General features: G+C 48.7%; 1 protein-coding gene across 1 annotated transcript in view; it reads left to right on the top strand.

Moving 5' to 3' along the window:
- Positions 1–1,993: 1,993 nt before the first annotated feature.
- LOC144148341 (uncharacterized) overlaps positions 1,994–17,941 on the top strand; it is a 29,860-nt gene continuing 13,912 nt past the window's right edge. The window contains exons 1-3 of the mRNA XM_077679891.1: positions 1,994–2,314; positions 10,610–10,918; positions 15,358–15,675. Coding sequence (XP_077536017.1) covers positions 1,994–2,314; positions 10,610–10,918; positions 15,358–15,675 — 948 coding nt within the window. The remainder of the gene's footprint in view (positions 2,315–10,609; positions 10,919–15,357; positions 15,676–17,941) is intronic.

Here is a 17,941-nt window from a genome sequence, read left to right as displayed (position 1 = left end):
CACAGATCAAGAAATACTTCTTTTCCCGTGATTAAAAGTAAACTGAAAACCGAACCCACCTCTGAAGAAGCAGTATCCCAAGCACCTAAGCATGGCAAATCATCAGTGGCCAGTGTGTCCGAGCTTGGGAATACCTCGGCCGCCATTATTAGCTGGTGTTTGGGAAAGGTGACAAGCCAAAAATTGCCCAAGCTCTGGAAGGCCAATCTCGGGCAATACTTGGCAAAGCATATCCCTATGATAATGACTACGCGTGGTTCCCACACTATTTTCATGCACAATTCTGAGTTTTTGGACAGTCCTTATGGCCAATGCCTATTTTATGAGTTTCCTCGTGGTCCGATTTTCTTTATAAATGCCATTACATCAAAAAATCGCGAGCATTAAATAATTTTCTGTCGAAATACATGTATAAAACAGAAATCAAGCTGCAAGGTACAAAAACGAACTGCATCAATTTTGGGAAGCAATTATATAACTTCCCAAAAGCAACTGAGCAACATAACACAGCAGATCTTTTTGTTTACTTTTGTAATTGCCTACGATAAACGTGATTTAACAGTACCAAGAATAGGAAATAAGTTTGCTTAAAACCTAAACACGAAAGCAAAACAGAAACAGAATAGCAGACAAAAAATTAAAAGCTAATGAAGCGCGAAACCATCCATGCTTCGTTTACCTGCTTGTGGTGTCAACAAAACAGAACCATTCAGGTAAATGAAAGCAAGACCCTGTTCCTCGATAATTTGCCGATCTGCCAGGATCACAAAATGCAGTCCAACAGCAGTATTGTAGAATAGTCGAGCTTGCAAGTCATTGCTTGAATGTGGGCTAGTTGGTTCGAGCAGTAAAACATCGCAAAAGCAGCGCAGCTAAGGACAGGACACAGTGGAACAAGACACAAGAAAGAACAGCCACCCCTGCCTGTGCGTCCCACACTGCGTCCCACTTTTCGAAAACAGCCAAGTTTTGCGCTGTTTTAAAGACCAGGCCAGCCGTGCATTGCTTGAAGCGTGGTGCATAGTAATGCAGGTGACAACTGTGTGAGAACGACGTCTATGGCATTGAAAAAAAAAAAAAGAAATAGATTATTTTAATGCGCACTTGCAACGTGCGTCAAAGGGGAATGGATATCAAAACAGACTAAAAATTGGAGTTTTTTGTTATAGTGCCGAACTAATCTTACACTCTCTGGAAACATGCCCGCGAAGTGGCATCCGCCGACGCGCACCACAAGTCATTTAAAAATGGCGCCATACACGCCCTATATGTACCCGCCTAGTCAGTGCAAGTTTCGTGTGACGCACAGTGGTATTTACATTGTTATTTCTTGTTTGAAGACGCGTGGTAAAATTACTCACAAATGTAGCGCATAGTTACTTGAATCTTTTTGTAGTTCACTGTATGCAGCGATGGCGCTGCGTTAGTTGAAATAATGCATTGCAGAACGCTTTTTGGCATAAGGTCGGTCGCCTATCATACTGTTTCCGCGCGCGTAATTGCTTCTTTTTCTACGTATTGGAGCGATCTTTTAATTTTGCAACTGCAGTCCACTGTGCTAGTAGCATGGCCTCCCTTTCCTCAGAATCCGCTGTAGATTTGGCCATTTGAAAAAATGTAACGAGAACTTTGAAGTGCGATTTCTGAAGACACGATTTCCAGCGAAAAGGAACATTTTCTCTTCAACTATTTTCCTTTCCCAAACCATTTTTGTGAGTTTCTTATCAACGCTATCAACACATTCAGAACTAGAACAAGCATGTTCTCACCAACATTTTCATTCATAACTTTTCTCTCAAAAATGAATAAAACTTGCGTTTGTGCTATGCATTTATTCTGAATTTATTCCACTAATCATGAGAATTGCATTCGCAAAATTCTGTATATATTATATCCTGCAAACTAGAAAGCAGTGCTACACTTACGCAGATCATGCAGATAAAATGCCCCACTACCAGCCCTACGATAAGAAAGCTACGATGAGAAAGGTACGATGAGAAAAGTGGATTTAAACGTACTCTTTTCACCACAGCAGGTGACAGACCATGGCTTGGAGAAGGCAACTGTCTATTTGGCCACAAACCTGCTGGCGGACGTGGTGTTCATCCTGTCCATGCATGGCAAGATTGAAGCCGTAGAGACGTCCAAAGCCCGGTACTGCTTCAAACTAACCTACAAGTGCCTCGCATTCACCTGGGCCTACCTGGCCGCACGACTCCTGTCCCCTGACGGCGCCTCTGAGGTGCTGGAGGACATGTTCAATTCCATGAAGACAGCGTTTTTTGAAAATGTCGACGCCTTCGCCTGGCTGCAGGTGCGTTGCGCCTCTCTGATATAATGTCATGCTGGTTCCGTATATCCGGCATGGCCTTTCCGTCAGTTTCCAGAGCTAACGTGTAACGTCGTGCGTAAGAGTAACCACGCATTTTTAGTGTGGATACCAATTTCAGTAATAGCTTGTTTTCTTGTGGCCGCCATTTTTTCTTGTGTGCAGATATGAATGTGAATAACATAATATGTCCATAATATAAAATATGAATAACATAATATGTACATAATATAAAATATGAATAACATAATATGTCCATAATATAAAATATGAATAACATAATATGTCCAGCACACCTGGCTAAAGGAAAAGTAGGGTTACTTCGCACCAAGAGAACAGCATGGTTATTTTTGACGTTGGCACAGACTGCAAGTAGGGATGTAAGGCTGTGTGGATCTGTAGTCACAGAGGCAGCAAATCTAGGCTGGGCCAATTACGTGCGGGTAACAACCGCCTGGCTTGTCAGGGCCTCGTCGAGAAGCTGACTGCTAACAGCTAGATGTGGCTGCCTCAACAGGGTAAGGACGCTACCAGGACTATCAGAGCGGCAGTCGGGACGATAGAAGAGACCGCTATGGGGGTGGAGTAACCACTCGGGGTTAACCGCCCCTAATCACTGTGGCCAACAAAACACCCATCCTCATAAAAGCAGAACTGAAAGACCCAGTTTAAGATCAAGCGGGGTCAGGTGAGTCCCTAGTATGCCTGGACAAACAGTTGGCATCCTTGTGCAAGTTGGCAAATTTTACGGTCAACGAACAGAGCATCCCTATTCCGAGACCTGTTAGAATGAGGGATGCAATGGCACGATACAGTGAAGTACACATCTCAGGGATGACGATGATGGCCTTGTTAATCCCTGGCCCTGCAAGAGAGATGTCTTCAAAGGAACGAGAAGCATTCAAGGGGCACGGAGCCATTTTGGGAGAGATCACGGAACCGAAGAGCGACACATCGTCGGCTCGTCTGGTCAAGGCTTGTCCTGTCTAATCTTGAGTACTAGTTTACAGGATGGGGGCCCACGAAGCCGTACATAGTTGACGTGTTGTCTCCGCGGGCTTGGGCATCCCTACACGGAAGCGTTCACTATAGCACTATTCGTTCCAGGGCGCGATGTCGCAAAGCCGGGTCCAGGATTGGGATTGCGCCATTAGGTCCACCAGACATGCATAGTTACGACACGAGAAGTGAAAATAACGATGCCAGAAAGTAATGAGATGTGTTCACGAGTCTGCATTGACAGGTCGTGCACGACTATGCGCCAAACCGCGTTAAGCTTTTCTCGAAGGATGTTCCACGGAGCACTGTATCTCACCGTGCACCTCTGACTGACGTGACAATTTTACTGTCAGTACGTCTGTGCATATCATAAAATGTCTGCACCACAACTTAATTTTGACTCTCAAAGCAGACATAGTGGCGTGAAAGCACAATACATTGAAGGTTAGAAATAGGCCTTAGTTAATATCGTCCATGACTTCGAAATAACGCTGTTTAGGAGGAATACGTTCCCACGGCTTTGCCTGAATATAAGCTAAAGCGCCCCTGTATTAACGCATCGTTGTCATACTTTCATCGACCATATATTATAAATGAAGGATCGTCACATGCGGCAGGGGAACATCTGAACACGGTCAAGGTCCTGCTAATAAGAGGTAGCCTGTGTTTCGTGAGAGACAATGATAAGTCTTTGGTCTGTCACTTTCAGTACTCAACGTAGCATTATTTCATTTAATGAGCCGAATCACAATTCTCCTCCTCAAGAAGGACGATCTTGATGACAATGTGGTTTTACTTAAATGCTTAAGTAAAATGCTTAAGTGATCAGGAGGTGTGTGGGCTGTATGACAGTGCACCTATAGACAGTGCTCTTAACCATTTCTTTGAATACCGCGTTAGCCAATAATTTTGTATATACTTGCCATAAAGTAGAGAGAGTGAAATTGAAGCAGTATGCACTGACACGAAATTTCAAAGCTGAGATAATTATTTAAAAGGCTTCCTTTGTATAAGGAGATTCTTCCCATTAAGCTTCAACATTAACCTTTTAGTAAAGATTTTCCAGCGCGAATCAATGTGGTCCTTAGTTTTCTGTGATAACTTGGTCGAATGCGAGCTGTTTTTCCCCTCTGGCTAGTGCTGCTTCCATGACCACATGTGTGAAAGCATAATTGCGAGAGTCCACATCACTTTTGCCATTGGACAGCACAGATGATGAACAAACGTTTATTATTGAGCAAAGGGTTGGGGGAAGGGGGTGTGGTCAGCCTCCTATGTCCAGGAGGCCGCGAGAGGACGCCGCCGTCACCGCCCAGTCGACCAGCATAGCTTGATGTTCAGGGCCGGAGCTGGTTAGCAACCTCTCCCACTGCTCATAAGAAGGGGTGGGGGTTAGTCAGGGAGGGGGGGGGGGTGGAGAGTGCGGGCATTCAATGACAAGACGGAAAGTGTCCAGTGGGGTATTACATGGTTGACAGGTTTCCGGGTAGAAAGTTGGGGCAATGTGGTGAAGTCGTCTACATTTGTAGTAAGTATCTCTTTGTAGGCGTCGCCAGGTGTATGCTTGGGAGTACGTGAGGGAGGGGTGCGGCGGAGGATATTTGTTGCGGAGGTGCCTGTAGTGGGTGAGAAGCGCTTCAGTGGTGGTCAGGGGGTCAGTGGTGATTCCTTCCGTGGCTGACCATTCGGATGCTGAGGATACCCGGTTGTCCATCTCGCGGGCTGCAGCATGGTCTGCTTCATTCCCCAGCAGGCCGGTGTGAGCACGGGTCCATGTAGAGAGTTTGTTTTCAAGTAACAATCGGAATTCATCCACTTTCCCCGTTTTAACATTATTAATATTTCTCTTCTCAAATCCAAACTGATGATACGACTTCTGACTACTCTGCGATCACTTGTTTTATTCCGGCAAATCACCAATGCAATTATGCGGGGTGTGCCAGTTAAAATGAAGTAAAATTCGTTTTTAGTATCTTCATTCCAACCATTCCAAGCCCGTTTTCTGTTTTTTTTTTTTTTTCAGAAGAACGTGTTCACAATACGCACATTATTCCTCTCGGCAAAGGAAACCAGCAAGACCCCGCGGTTGTTTCTAGAACCTAGGCAACATTTTCATACCGCGTGCTCCCCTATCTGTTATGCCCCTATTTTTGCATTGAATTTTCCCATAATCCCTCTGTACGGAGTTTTTACATGTCTAATTTCTAATTCAATGTCTTCGTAAAATCCGTCCACAGCCTCATTATCGTAAGTCGATGTAGGTGCGTACAACTGCACTACATGCACGTGGGCTTCTTATTGAGCCTAATAATGAGAGATGGTACACGCTTCTTAATACTGTGAAATTATACCACATTTCAAACCCCACTCCTAAGTTATGTGTTTCAGAATGACCGCGATAACACAAAATATCACCAGTTGGAAGCACCCCAAACCCCTCTCCAATGCTTCTTAACTGTCTTAGCCCTACTATGCCTCCTGGAATATCGGGTAATTCATGTAAACGAACAGATAAACTTGCTTCGCTCTAAAGAGTTCGAGCATTAAATGCGCAAACAAATAATACCCATTGGTGCGCACTCAGCGAGAACAAATAGAAATGGCAGAGCTCTCCAAATTGATCAACAAAAGCAAGACTGCCGGCAAAAAAATTGAAGCAACCCTGAAACACGGAGGGAGCTTGATAGCGGCTAGAAGTAAGCTCATAATTGGCAAAAATACAATGTTTGCACTCCGGGACAAAAGTGGTCACACAACAAACACTATTGATGACATACTAAAATTAGCCGAAGAATTTTACGGAAACGTGCTCGCTTCTACCCCTGCCTTCGACACACGTTTTTCCGTAAATAATGGGCATCTGGTTCCACCGGTTACAACAAATGAGGCAGCCACGGCGCTCCAAGCAATAAAGAAAGCAAAGCTGGAGGAGATTATGGCATTACGTCTGATATATTGTACCTTAGAGGCCACGTTGTACTAGCAAAGCTTGCAGCACTATTCTCGTGGTGCTTGATCTCCTTAAGGGGGCCAAAGGACTGAGAAAATACGAATTTACTTCTCCTGCATTACAAAGGTGGTGTCAAAGAGCTTAAAAATTGCAGGCCTATCAGCGTCCTGTTTATTACCTACAAATCATTTACCAAGTTAATCCTTAACGGGATCAGTGCCACTTTTGACCTTCAACAGCCACGAGAACTAGCCGGTTCCAGGAAGGGCTTCTCAACTTTAGACCATATTCACGCTATCAACCAGGTAATCGAAGAGTGCTTAGATATAATGCACCGCTGTATATGGCATTCACGGATTATGAAAAGGCGTTTCACTCAGTGCCCACTTCAGCAGTAATAAACGCGTTACGTGATCACGACGTTTACGAGGCATACATTGCGCCATCCAAAGATATATACGACGGATGTACGGGAACTACACGGCTTCATCACAGAATTTGTAAATTTTTTATACAAAAGGGCGTCCGCCAAGGGGACACAATATCGCCACAATTATTTGCGGCCTGTCTGGAGAGTTTGTTCAGGAAGCTTAGGTGAATTAAAACCTGAGTGCGCATCAATGGGGAACTCTCAGCCACCTAGCTTTGCAGACTACATTGTGTTATTCAGCCAGAGCAGCCATGGTTTGCAGCGCATGGTTTCCCAATTGTGCTCGGCAAGTATGATTACAGGATTAAAAGTAACCACAAAAAAATACAAGGTAACGTCGAATCAGCACGCAAAGGTGCAACACTTCCAGGTAGGCAATGAAATCCGGGAAACTGTCACCAAATACATATCTTGGGCAGGTCATAGCTGCTGATGCAAACCATGAAGGGGAAATTACCTGCAGAATGAGCATGGCGTGGGCTGCGTTTGGTAAAAACTCAGATATCCTTACTAGTAAGCTTCCTCTGTCACTCAAAAATCTTGTATTTAATCAATGCGTTCTTTCAGTAATGAGTTACAGGGCATAAATTTGGGGTCTCAACAAACGACTTGAAAAGAAACTTAGATCGCCACAACGGGCCATGGAGGAGGGGGGAAAACTTTATTGTGGTCCTGGTGATGTGGGAGTGGTTCCTCAGTCCAGGAGACCATGGGACATGGAACGCTGAATGGTAGGGGTCTCGCTGACGGACAGGAAAACAGCCCCATGGATTAGGGAACAGACCAATGTGGAGAACATTCTAGGTTACGTAATGCGAGAGAAAGAGCGGCTGCCAATTCGTTTGACAGAGTGGCTGCCAGCAGACGGCAAAACGCAATAAGGGTCGGCCGAGAACACGTTGGCGAGATATGCTTTGGGATATGCTTTCTTTGGGATATGCTTTCGTCTTGCAGTGGGCACAAACAGGCTGATGGTGGTGGTGGTGGTGGTGGCGGTGGTCGTGTGATGATGATGATGATGTTGGCGGTGATGATGATAAACATTTTATATCTATTTTGATCTTTGCGCGCACAAGAAAGCTAAAAACAGATACCCTTTCGTAATCGGTATCAACATTACGCCCTCTGCTCCTCCTGGTCCCCCCTCCCTTCCCGCCGCGGTGGCTCAGTGGCTAAGGCGTTGCGCTGCTAAGCACGAGGTCGCGGGTTCGATTCCCGGCCGCGGCGGTCGCTTTTCTGATGGAATCAAAAAGCAAGAACGCTCGTGTGTGCGAGATTTCGGCGCACGTTAAAGATCCCCATGTGGTCAAAATTGATCCGGAGCCCTCCACTACGGCGCGCCTGTGTTGTGTCGGCGCGTTAAACCCTACAATCAATCAATCAATCCTCCTGGCCCCCAAATGCCGACGAGAGGGCCCCGAGACGTCGCCAACGCGCTGGCTGTGGTTGCTGTTGTTGCGATGCTGTGACGCAACACGTCTTCTGCGCTCCGATGGACCACCAAAAACCTGCTGTCGGTCTTCCCTAATCGACGTTCAACGACCCGTCGTGTCCACAATGGCGAACTATGCTGTTACTAGACAATACCCCTTTCAGCGACCTCGTGGCCCCTCCGGCTGAAAATAGCATCGCTTGGCGCCCCGCACTGCAAGCTTCGGCGGCGTGCCTGCGCATCATGCCCTTTTTGTAGCGTGTCTGGCGACGTTGCAGATGTTTTCAACGAGCCATCTAACGAATATTGCAACAGAGAAATTCAAGGCGTCTTCCCCGTGGTGCAACGTCACCAGGACAAAGGGGGCTCCGACCCAAGGCGGAGTGCCACAGCGGCGGCGACCTAACGGTCCCCTGCGCAAGAAGAGGAGCGTATCTCTCGTGTGTGTGTGTGTGTGTGTGTGTGTGTGTGCGTGTGCGTGTGCGTGTGCGTGTGCGTGTGCGTGTGCGTGTGCGTGTGTGCGTGTGCGTGTGCGTGTGCGTGTGCGTGTGTGTGTGTGTGTGTGTGTGTGTGTGTGTGTGTGTGTGTGTGTGTGTGTGTGTGTGTGTGTGTGTGTGTGTGTGTGTGTGTGTGTGTGTGTGTGTGTGTGTGTGTGTGTGATCCAGATGTAAATACTTCTCTGAGATCCAGATGTAAATACTTGTCAATAAAGTTTTCTTCTCCTTCAACTTCGTAATCATTACTGCCCGGCACGACACCAACCATGGTCCACTTCGACCACGCTACCCTGGTTCGCCACAGTGTGCGCTGCTCCGGGCGATCTCAACGTGCTCGTGGTATCTACCACGTGGTATCCACCATCTCTACCCGTCCTGGCAGCACGACGCCAGTCCCGATACCATGACGTGATGCACTCGAGCAGCGCGCAGCAACCTCAGCCAACGCTGTTCGTCACGTCTCGGGACCCTCACGTCGGCAGTTTGGGGCCAGGAGGACCAGATAATGTAATGCTGATTCCGATTACGAAAGGGTATCCGTTCTGAGCTTTCTTGTGCGCGCAAAGATCAAAATAGATTTCAAATGTGTTTTACTGTGCGGTTAATGGTGAAGCGTGTTGGGCGAGGTGCGACAAGTGCTGGCCGGGGTGCGACAAGTGCCCTCCGGTGGAAACCATGGCGTCTAGTGTGGCGACAATTCCCACTAGTAGAGTCCTGCAAGCTCTGCCGTGCCGAATTGTCAAAGCGTTGTGCAGCTAAACCTAACTACGAAAGTTCAATCCCTGCCGTTCCTTCTGTTTTAAGTAGCAAGTAATATTGTCCTGGACCAGGGAGTTTCGTCGTGCCGGACAGTTTGACTTTGAAGTGATACCACGCCACTCGCCACCCCAGCGAGTGTCGCGGCCCCTCCTCCCCACTTCACTCGGCCGCGGCGGAGGGAGAAGGGCGAGTGCAGACGTCTTGGGGAGGAGAGAGCGAGTACGATTTGTCTGCGCCGTTCCAGTGGGAAAAGCAGCAAGCGGTGTCGCACCATCTTACAGATATCACTCGGTTTGCTAATGAGTTAAAGCGGAAACTTCAGTACGAGCGCGGGAAGCGAGAGGCCAGGCTGCAACAAGTTCATAACGGGAGCTTCAAAGAGCTAAGTGTCGAGAGAAAGATGCAGAGTGACGACAGCGACAAGCCTTAGGGGCCAGTGGCCTAGACAGAAATTTATTTCGGGTGGATGCCTCCGCCCTAATTTGATTACATATAGACTATTTATTTAGTTTATTGTAGTTCAACTAGAGAATTCAACAGTAGCATTTATCAATTAAAATTTAAAATTTACCAATTAGAACATCAATTAAAATTTCGGGAATGGGGTCAAACCACCAAAGCCATGGGTTTGATTGGCTACGTTAACTGGCTACAACACTGTTAAAGGCGGCTATGGATGCCGCGCCGTCAACATCAACGAAGGCTTCAGAAACGGACGAAACGACGGCAGTGAGTGCCTGCAGTATGGAACGTTCAACTAGCGATATCGTTCAGTTGGCAAAATGTGCTTCGCGGGTTTCCCTTCCATAACCTGGCCCACCCGAAACAAGCCGCCCACCTTTTCCTGATGGAGGCGAGAAGGTGTCGGTTTCGGCGCTTTTTAATCATCCGCGCATGGTCAAAATCAAGTCGTAGACTTCCACGATGGCGCGCCTTGTACCTAATAGCCAAGGTGGGGCCTTTGCGAAACAGGATGAAAGAATCACCACGCTCAGCCAATGCCAACAGTAAGGCAACCTACCTAAAAATCCTTTGACTTTGCTGATGCCATAGCAAGCGCCCCAATCGACATCCACTTCGAGGACGAGTTCATCCACTGACAGCTTTATTGTACCCAGTTTGCTCAGACCTCAGTGTCATCTTACACTGCAATCTTCTCAGAGCTGAGTGTGCTCCTTTTCTCAATGCTGGCATCGCGAATCCGACACCGCAGGGCAAGGACCGCAGAGAGGCAGAAGCGGTTGCCGCCAGATTAGGACTAGACATCGTCACGGGCAAAGCGTTCCGCGTGCCGGGGGCCGACTACAGCGGAGAACCGGTGGACGAGAGAAGCGGAGCACCGCCTGAGGAAGAGAGCGGGCATTTCCTGCCCGTGCTGGTGGCAGCGCTGTCGCACCACTTCAGGGTGCTCAGCAAGAACCCTCCCACGCGCCTCCAGTTGCTCATCTCGGAGCTCGAGTTCAGCTCCAAACTCGCATACATCGCTCAAAGGGACAGAGTCCTGGTGCCCACTCATTTCCAGGTACCCCAGCACCAGAGGCTATTGCTTCTTTTTCTCCTTCTGATACTCTTCTGTGATCCACATCATGCGTACGTAGCCCCTATAAACATGAAGCTGCAGTACGCGACAATCACTCGGAGACGCGTGGTATTAGTGGGGTTACAGCAGTTATTGACATTTTTTTAAGTCTCATATATTTTTGAAATGAGGCGGTACGTGGCTTAGCAGAACAGCGACTCGACGAAAAGGCCATTACAAAGAAAGATAGCTGTAACTCTAGTAGTGAAATACGTGCTCCATTTGGTTCTTGACTAAAATATTATCCGTTACACGGGGCAGGGGCCACGTCAAAGCGAGTAGCTATGTGCAAGCGCGACGCGTGTCGCGGAAGCGACTGAGGCAGGACCACAAGTACAACATGAGTGGCCGTTTATCAAAGTGAGAGCGGAGGCCCAGCAATGATGTGGGTTGTGAGGCATGCCAGAAGTCGCACTTCTACCTTTTTTACAGTGTATAACAACCTGCGTCGTTGAAAAAGGCACCACTTTGTCTCTTGTTAATGGACAGGGATGCTTCAATGCAGGTATAACTTATTTTGTGGGCAATACGCAGAAGTTATTTACTCTTTTGCTGACATTTCGCTTTCCGGTTATCATATTTTTAGTGTTGGTAGTACTCGTGGTCGCTTTATCCCTAACCTGGAACATAATTGTATTTCAAGTTTCTACCTGACAGAACACTGATGGCGCAATTTCTCATTAGTGCTTGACCATCTCCTTATTTTAGTAAGGGAAGCTTGCAACGTACTGGAGATTTTACCCAGCTTTAAGATTTTGTTTAGGGAAGTTCCGGCAGCAGGACGTAGAATTAGAGCACTGCACGGGCCCGGGCCGGCCCGAAAGCCCGGACCCGACCCGGCCCGTGGGCCAGGTCGGGACGCCCGAAGCTGATTATTGGCGGGCCCGGGCCGGGCCCGGGCTCAATGCCGCGGGCCCAGGCTGGGCTCGGGCTCGACACACTGGGCCCGATCCGCGTTCCGGCTTGAATTCAAGGCCCGGCCGTTAATAGTCCCGACGTGAAGTGTAGAAAAGAGCATTAAAATGAATATTCTGAGTTTACATTTACGAGCTTCTTGGTGTTAGTTGTACGCATTGTTTTCAAAGCGTGTTTTGCTAGATCTGATAGTCACTATACTGTAATTTCAATGTCATTTCATGCACTGCATCAAGATTTTATATTTTGGGGTATACCTTACCAAAGACACGATTGCAAGGAATGCCCTAGAAGGATTAATTCAGACAACCAGGAGCTCTGCACCGATGTCTGTGTTTTAGTTGTCGCACAAATCTAAATGCGGTTGCTGCCGTAGCCGGGAATCAAACTCGCGTGCTAGAGAAGCACTAGCGCTTAACAACCACTGCAGGTAAAATCTTTCAACGCACGTACATACTCGTGGATGCAAATGTGGAGCAAACAATTTCAGCAATACCGACTTGTGGCCGATACAACCACGTGAAGTTGCCAAGAGTTTGGTCATCAAAGGTGTGGTGTATCTCGCGTAAGAAATACGAGATATTACGCCGATGTGGCATGAAATGCAGACGGTGTAAGCTAAACTACGTGTGCTTTAGACCCTGATTTTTTTTTCGCTTTAGTTCACGACGTGCTTGAACAGGCTAGCCCCTCCGTCTGATTGCCCGCTACGAGGACACTCAACGGGATATAATAAACAATTTTTCCTTAGCGTCTAAGACCGGGCCTGGCCACACACACGCGGGCCCTTCCTATGCTGAAAAATACATGACCGGGCCCGGGCCGGGCCTGGGCTTGAGACAACGGGCTTGGGCCGGGCTTGGGCCAGGCTCACTTATGAACGCCCGGGCCCGGGCCGGGCCCGGGCTAGGTGTTACGGGCCCGGGTCGGGATCGGGCTTCACAAAGCGGGCTCGGGCCGGGCACGGGCCTTAAAATCAGGCCCGTGCAGTGCTCTACGTAGAATGCCGGCACCGTCGTCCGAATTGTAGTTTGCTGGAAGGAGCTAACACAGCGCAACTTCCGATAGTCATCTTAGCTTTCTCTCGCGAGCCAGAACACACTCTCTTAACAAAGTTTATCTTCTTTCTCTGCAACACAACTCCCACTACGGGGAGATTAATCTGGGAAATAAAATAACCGGCCTTCTTATTCCAGAAGAAGAATTACTCCAGAAAGGGTTTTGTTCCAGAGAGGCTTCATGACCAGAATAACTCGCCTTCTAAAACTCCTTTTATAAGACTTAAACACCACTGGATGAGCTGGAATAGAGTTGTAGGTGCCGATGTGGTTGGGCGGCTGACCCTAAACGTATTTGCAGACGCGGTTCGGTAGCAACCGGAATCCCCAAATTGAGGAGCGACCGTAGATTGCGGCCAAGCAGCGCAGAAGCATGGGTGTTCTCTGACGCGTGGCTGGTCCTGCTTGTCAAGGCCACGTGCTGCTGACGATGGCAGCGGGCCATGATTATGATCGCGGGCGCTTGTGGTCGGTGAAGAATTGGGCGCTACAGAGTCATGTACAAAAGACTGGGCTCAGCCAAGCAACAAAAAATAGACGCAGCTTGTACTAGTGGTGCAGGACCGGAGAAAAAGCAGAGGTCCTTTGTCTAGACCTAGGTTCAGTGTGGGTACCTGTCATTCCCCGTCAACTCTGTCTTCGCATACTTGAAGCACTTCATGATGACGCCGCCGCTTGCAATCTGGCTTTCAAAAAACTTGCGATCGTGTTCGCAGTCGCTTTTTCTGGCCAGGGCTCTCCACTAGCGCCAAGACACTGCTAGCAGATTCTAGGTGACAGGGAGCAGCCGGACACGAGCAGTGCAACCCATTTTGGATGACCCTGCGAAGCATCAAAGACCATTTATGTATCTACAGTGTTTCATTCAGTCGCATTCTCTATCGTCGTCGTCCGACGGCACTGCCATGCAGGGCAAATTCTTTTGTAGGGCGTCAGCTCTTTGCCGACGCGTGGTGCTTTTGAGCTCTCCCTACTCGGCAGGAGGCACCGTGGGAAGCTCAAGCCTACACAGCTCCGCTGTTAAACTGAGGCCGTTCGCATAGGACTAGCGTCTATAACGCAACCAATGATATCACGCCACTCTCGTTCTGTTTCATCCTGAAGCAAAGATGACTGGGGTTTTGAATTAAGCGTCCTCCTCATCTAGCCTGCACAATCCCACCACCATCCCTAATCCTCATATGCTGCGCGCCAAAGGGGTAAGCGCAATGCGCGTTCGCGGTAAGGAGTGTAAATGTAAGAGACGGAGTAAAGGTGTAAAAGCACCCAGGGGCAGATAATGAACGAAGTTAGAAAGGGGGGTCCCCCGTTGTTCAAGAGAATAGAAGAAGCAGGTAACGGTCGGATGGTGTTCAGTCCGACAAAGGTACATTCAGCGATGGGAAGTTTTGTAGTCGTTGCGGAAATAATGTCGGGCCAACGCAGAAGGTTAGCGTCATTGATCAGGATTGTCTCGTAGAGCTGTGCAGAGGTTTCGCACAGCGATTACGGTCGGATGACTACGGATGTGGCAGTGACTGGTAACAAGCGGTGGGAGAAGACGTCTGCCTAACACTAGAAGAATGCCCGGCTGTTCGCGCCAACACCCTTGTCCCACCGCTCGGCCGTTTGGTGAATCTTTCTTGTGGTGGCTCGTCCCTCAGTGTAAGGGATGGTCCCTTGGCCTAGACCGCAAGAAGGACCTGCCGTGTTGCCGGGATGGTCTAAACTGCCTCCTCCACGACATGTCATCCAACCAGCTCTTTTGTGTACCGGGTTGATCGGCTGCCGCGTGATCACACCATGCGAAGCCTTATGGGTGCCGTGTAAAATAGAGCCGCCTGTTTGAGTCTTTACCTCGAAAACAAAGGGCAGACCTTAGTAATCTCAGATGTACTCTTAGGCTGTCGACGCCTATTACGATTCACTTTTTCTCGTGACAATGGGATGAACATGGGGCATATGTGATCAATGTATGCAATATCCATTCATGCCTGCGTAGTGTCAACTTCCGTAGGCCCCTCATTAAAACCCGAGTGCTCATCTTAAGGCTAGAAGCCGCCAATCTTATTACCTACCCTCTTTCCCACTTTTATCCCTCTCCTCCGCCGTTGCGAGTCGTATTCACTCGCTCCGTTTTTTTTTTACTGTGACCCTGCTTTTAGCTTTGGGCTTCCATTCTAGATCTGAAGTAGTCTCTGCAATCCTCTCAACCCTGCATGGAGTTTCCTCCTGAAAAGTTAGTGTTTGGAAAAGAGGGTCTCTAGGCTGTCCGTAGGTCTCATTACAATAGTTACGACAAGGACGATAGGGTTGTTGTACCGTACATGCTAACGAAAAATGTTTTCGAGCAGGTATACACTATATTGATAAGGTGAAACATACTCTGGGTGGCCTGTTAAGACTGTAGCGTACCCTCATTCTGCGCAGCTGGAGCACTACCTGTACCCTAGTTGGGTGCCAGACTACTACAACTACGCCACGATGGGATATTTGCTCGCAAATCAGTTGGCCGCGGTCATGGGCGTTGGCGAACTGAGCGTCACCGACAAGCACCGGACCTCGTGGGACAACGCCACTGTCTCCCGGCATGAAGCGGTGCTGCAGTGCCTGCTGGCCAAGCGGAAACAGTTGGGCTTCGGCGAGCTGGACGAGAGAAAGGCTGACAAGCAGACGGCGCTCATGATGACCCTGTCACACGGCATTCGACTCGCGTACATGGCTCTAAAGAAGCTCTTTCGCGACCAGGTTTGTGCCTTTCTTCCCTGTTCTAAAGCAAGGCTTTGTTTGGCTCTCCTCGTATATTTTCGGGGGATGTTGCTGCTGCTGTGGTCGGGGCGCACGTGCCGCTGGGTTGCTTACAGCACAAAAAGGGTGCCGCGAACGTGAATCGCCGTTCTTCGCCGCCGCTACAGCTAGCCTGACTCAACCCACACGGTCGGCCTGAGAGACATCGCAGTCGACCCGGTTGCTGCCTGCGAAAATAGGCGCTCAGCTCGTTCTTGCTGACGGAGTAGGTGACGCTTGCATTTCCCGAGTCAGTGTTGGGACGTTAACAACGCCCTGGCCACTCATTACACCAGTCCAAACACAACACAATCGCGAATGGGTGGTGATATGGCTGCATACAAGAGCCATTAAAACGCGAAAGCGTTGGTTTTCTCCAGAGACTGTAACGCAGCATTTAGAAAACCGGTAAACAGGATGTCAACGATTTTTTCGAAAATTGTCCAGGGCACGCGTCTTCATACCTATAGTCTTTCCCCCTCATATTAGCTTACGTCAAAAGCTGGTTTACGATTGACCTTGTGTTCGCAAGTGGGACTGAGACCTTAGGTGTCCTCGTTCACATATTTACCGACGCACTGGCGACTGTTTCCGTTTGCGCTGATTCCCTCCGATGAGTAAAGTGTAAGAATATTTTTAATAACTCCTGAAGGTATGAGCGCTACAAGACGGATATCCTGAATGAATACCGTCCATGTTCGGGCAAGCATGGAGCACGGGCGAAACGTGCATTTCACTGCACACCACTTCAGTGGCCGACAAGATAAAACGAACAGCAAAGCAGAGGAGGAAAGAAGTGCGAAAATATGAGGGGAGGCCGGTATGCCGACATTTTCTTCGACGGCGACGTGCTACGAGATAACCGAATGAACGAAGAGACCACCAAATATAGGGGGAACAGGCAAGCAGAAGATGAAAGTATGGCGAAAATTGCGAGAATGTTTCCCACGGTGGCGCATGACGAAACAGTGCCAGAGTATATCGCGTGCCTTCGTGCGTTCGCTGCTGCAGCGATCACTTCGTGAGACGCAGCAGGTATGCGCCGTCGCCTAAGAGAGTGCAACTCGCCTGCGTACAAATTTCACACAAGGGGGTATCGCAGTAGTAAATCAGATTTTCGATGCAACGCATCTCTTTAACTCGCCTTGTCCCGCGTCGTTGTCGCGGCGTAGTGCGCATCCCTCCCCCATTCTCCTCACCGCGGCAGCTGCGCGCTCCGCCGCTCTCACCGCAGCGCCATCTGTGCGTCACCGCGGTCAGCGCGCAGCTTGCGCTCGGCTGCGCTCGCTCCCGTCGCCGTGCCAGCTGTGCGTTAGCGCGCAGCTTGCGCTCAGTTAAAAATTTACACCATCTTCCCGCGAGGGGAACCATGGGGTAGATGCGACGCATCGGGGGTGAACATGCTGCGTAAATAGGATACACAACAACAGCAATCCACACGCTGACATCGCTAACATAACGGAAACGCAACGGCAACCCCCGATGCGAGATGCGTTGCATCTACTCCATGGTTCCCCTCGCGGGAAGATGGTGTAAATTTTTTCCGTACTTCCTTCTGCCCTTGATGCGTCACTCCTTGCGCAGTTTTCATTATATTTTCCGAGAAAAGAGCTGCGTGCTGTGTTTTTACGCAACGTACACGTTTATTCGCAGTTCGGTGAAGCGAGAACAGGGTGTCGTCTGTTTTTCCCCACTGCCGCAAAATTCTATTGTACAAAAAGTCTTTTTTTGGCGATGCAATTCATTGGGAAAGCGAAAAGGTGACGCAAGGCAATATGCTATATGGCGAAAATAGTACGCATTTCGCCAATGTTAAACCATCATTTTGCTGTGCAGGTCAAAGTGCGCGCCCTTGTGCTGAACATTCACGTTACCTAAAGGCAACAGCACACAGCTCTCTTCCTGAGTTGCCTGTATATGGAATTGTCCTTTTTAACAGCTTACACTGCGAAAACGCACGCAGCTATTTTTTACCTCTAAGCAAGTGTTTCGCTTTTCAGGCACCGATGTGTTAATTCTTTCTAAACGTGTATTTTACGAAAAAACCACAGCACACCGTTGTAACACCGGAGCTCTTAAAGCTTGGGTTCCAGCCCCACCAGGCATCGATCAAAAAATGAGGGACAGCAAAATGGACAGTAAGAAAATACTAAGCCAAGTGTGAGGGGAAGGGTCAAAAAGGCAACAAGCCGACGAGCATGTGTGGGGAGGGTCGTGGCGGCGCATA

This window comes from Haemaphysalis longicornis, unplaced genomic scaffold (genome assembly GCF_048455015.1).
Source record: "Haemaphysalis longicornis isolate Haplotype H1 unplaced genomic scaffold, Haemaphysalis longicornis Haplotype H1 scaffold_8, whole genome shotgun sequence".
Classification (NCBI taxonomy): Eukaryota; Metazoa; Arthropoda; class Arachnida; order Ixodida; family Ixodidae; genus Haemaphysalis; species Haemaphysalis longicornis.
This window is presented reverse-complemented; position numbering and strand designations above follow the sequence as displayed.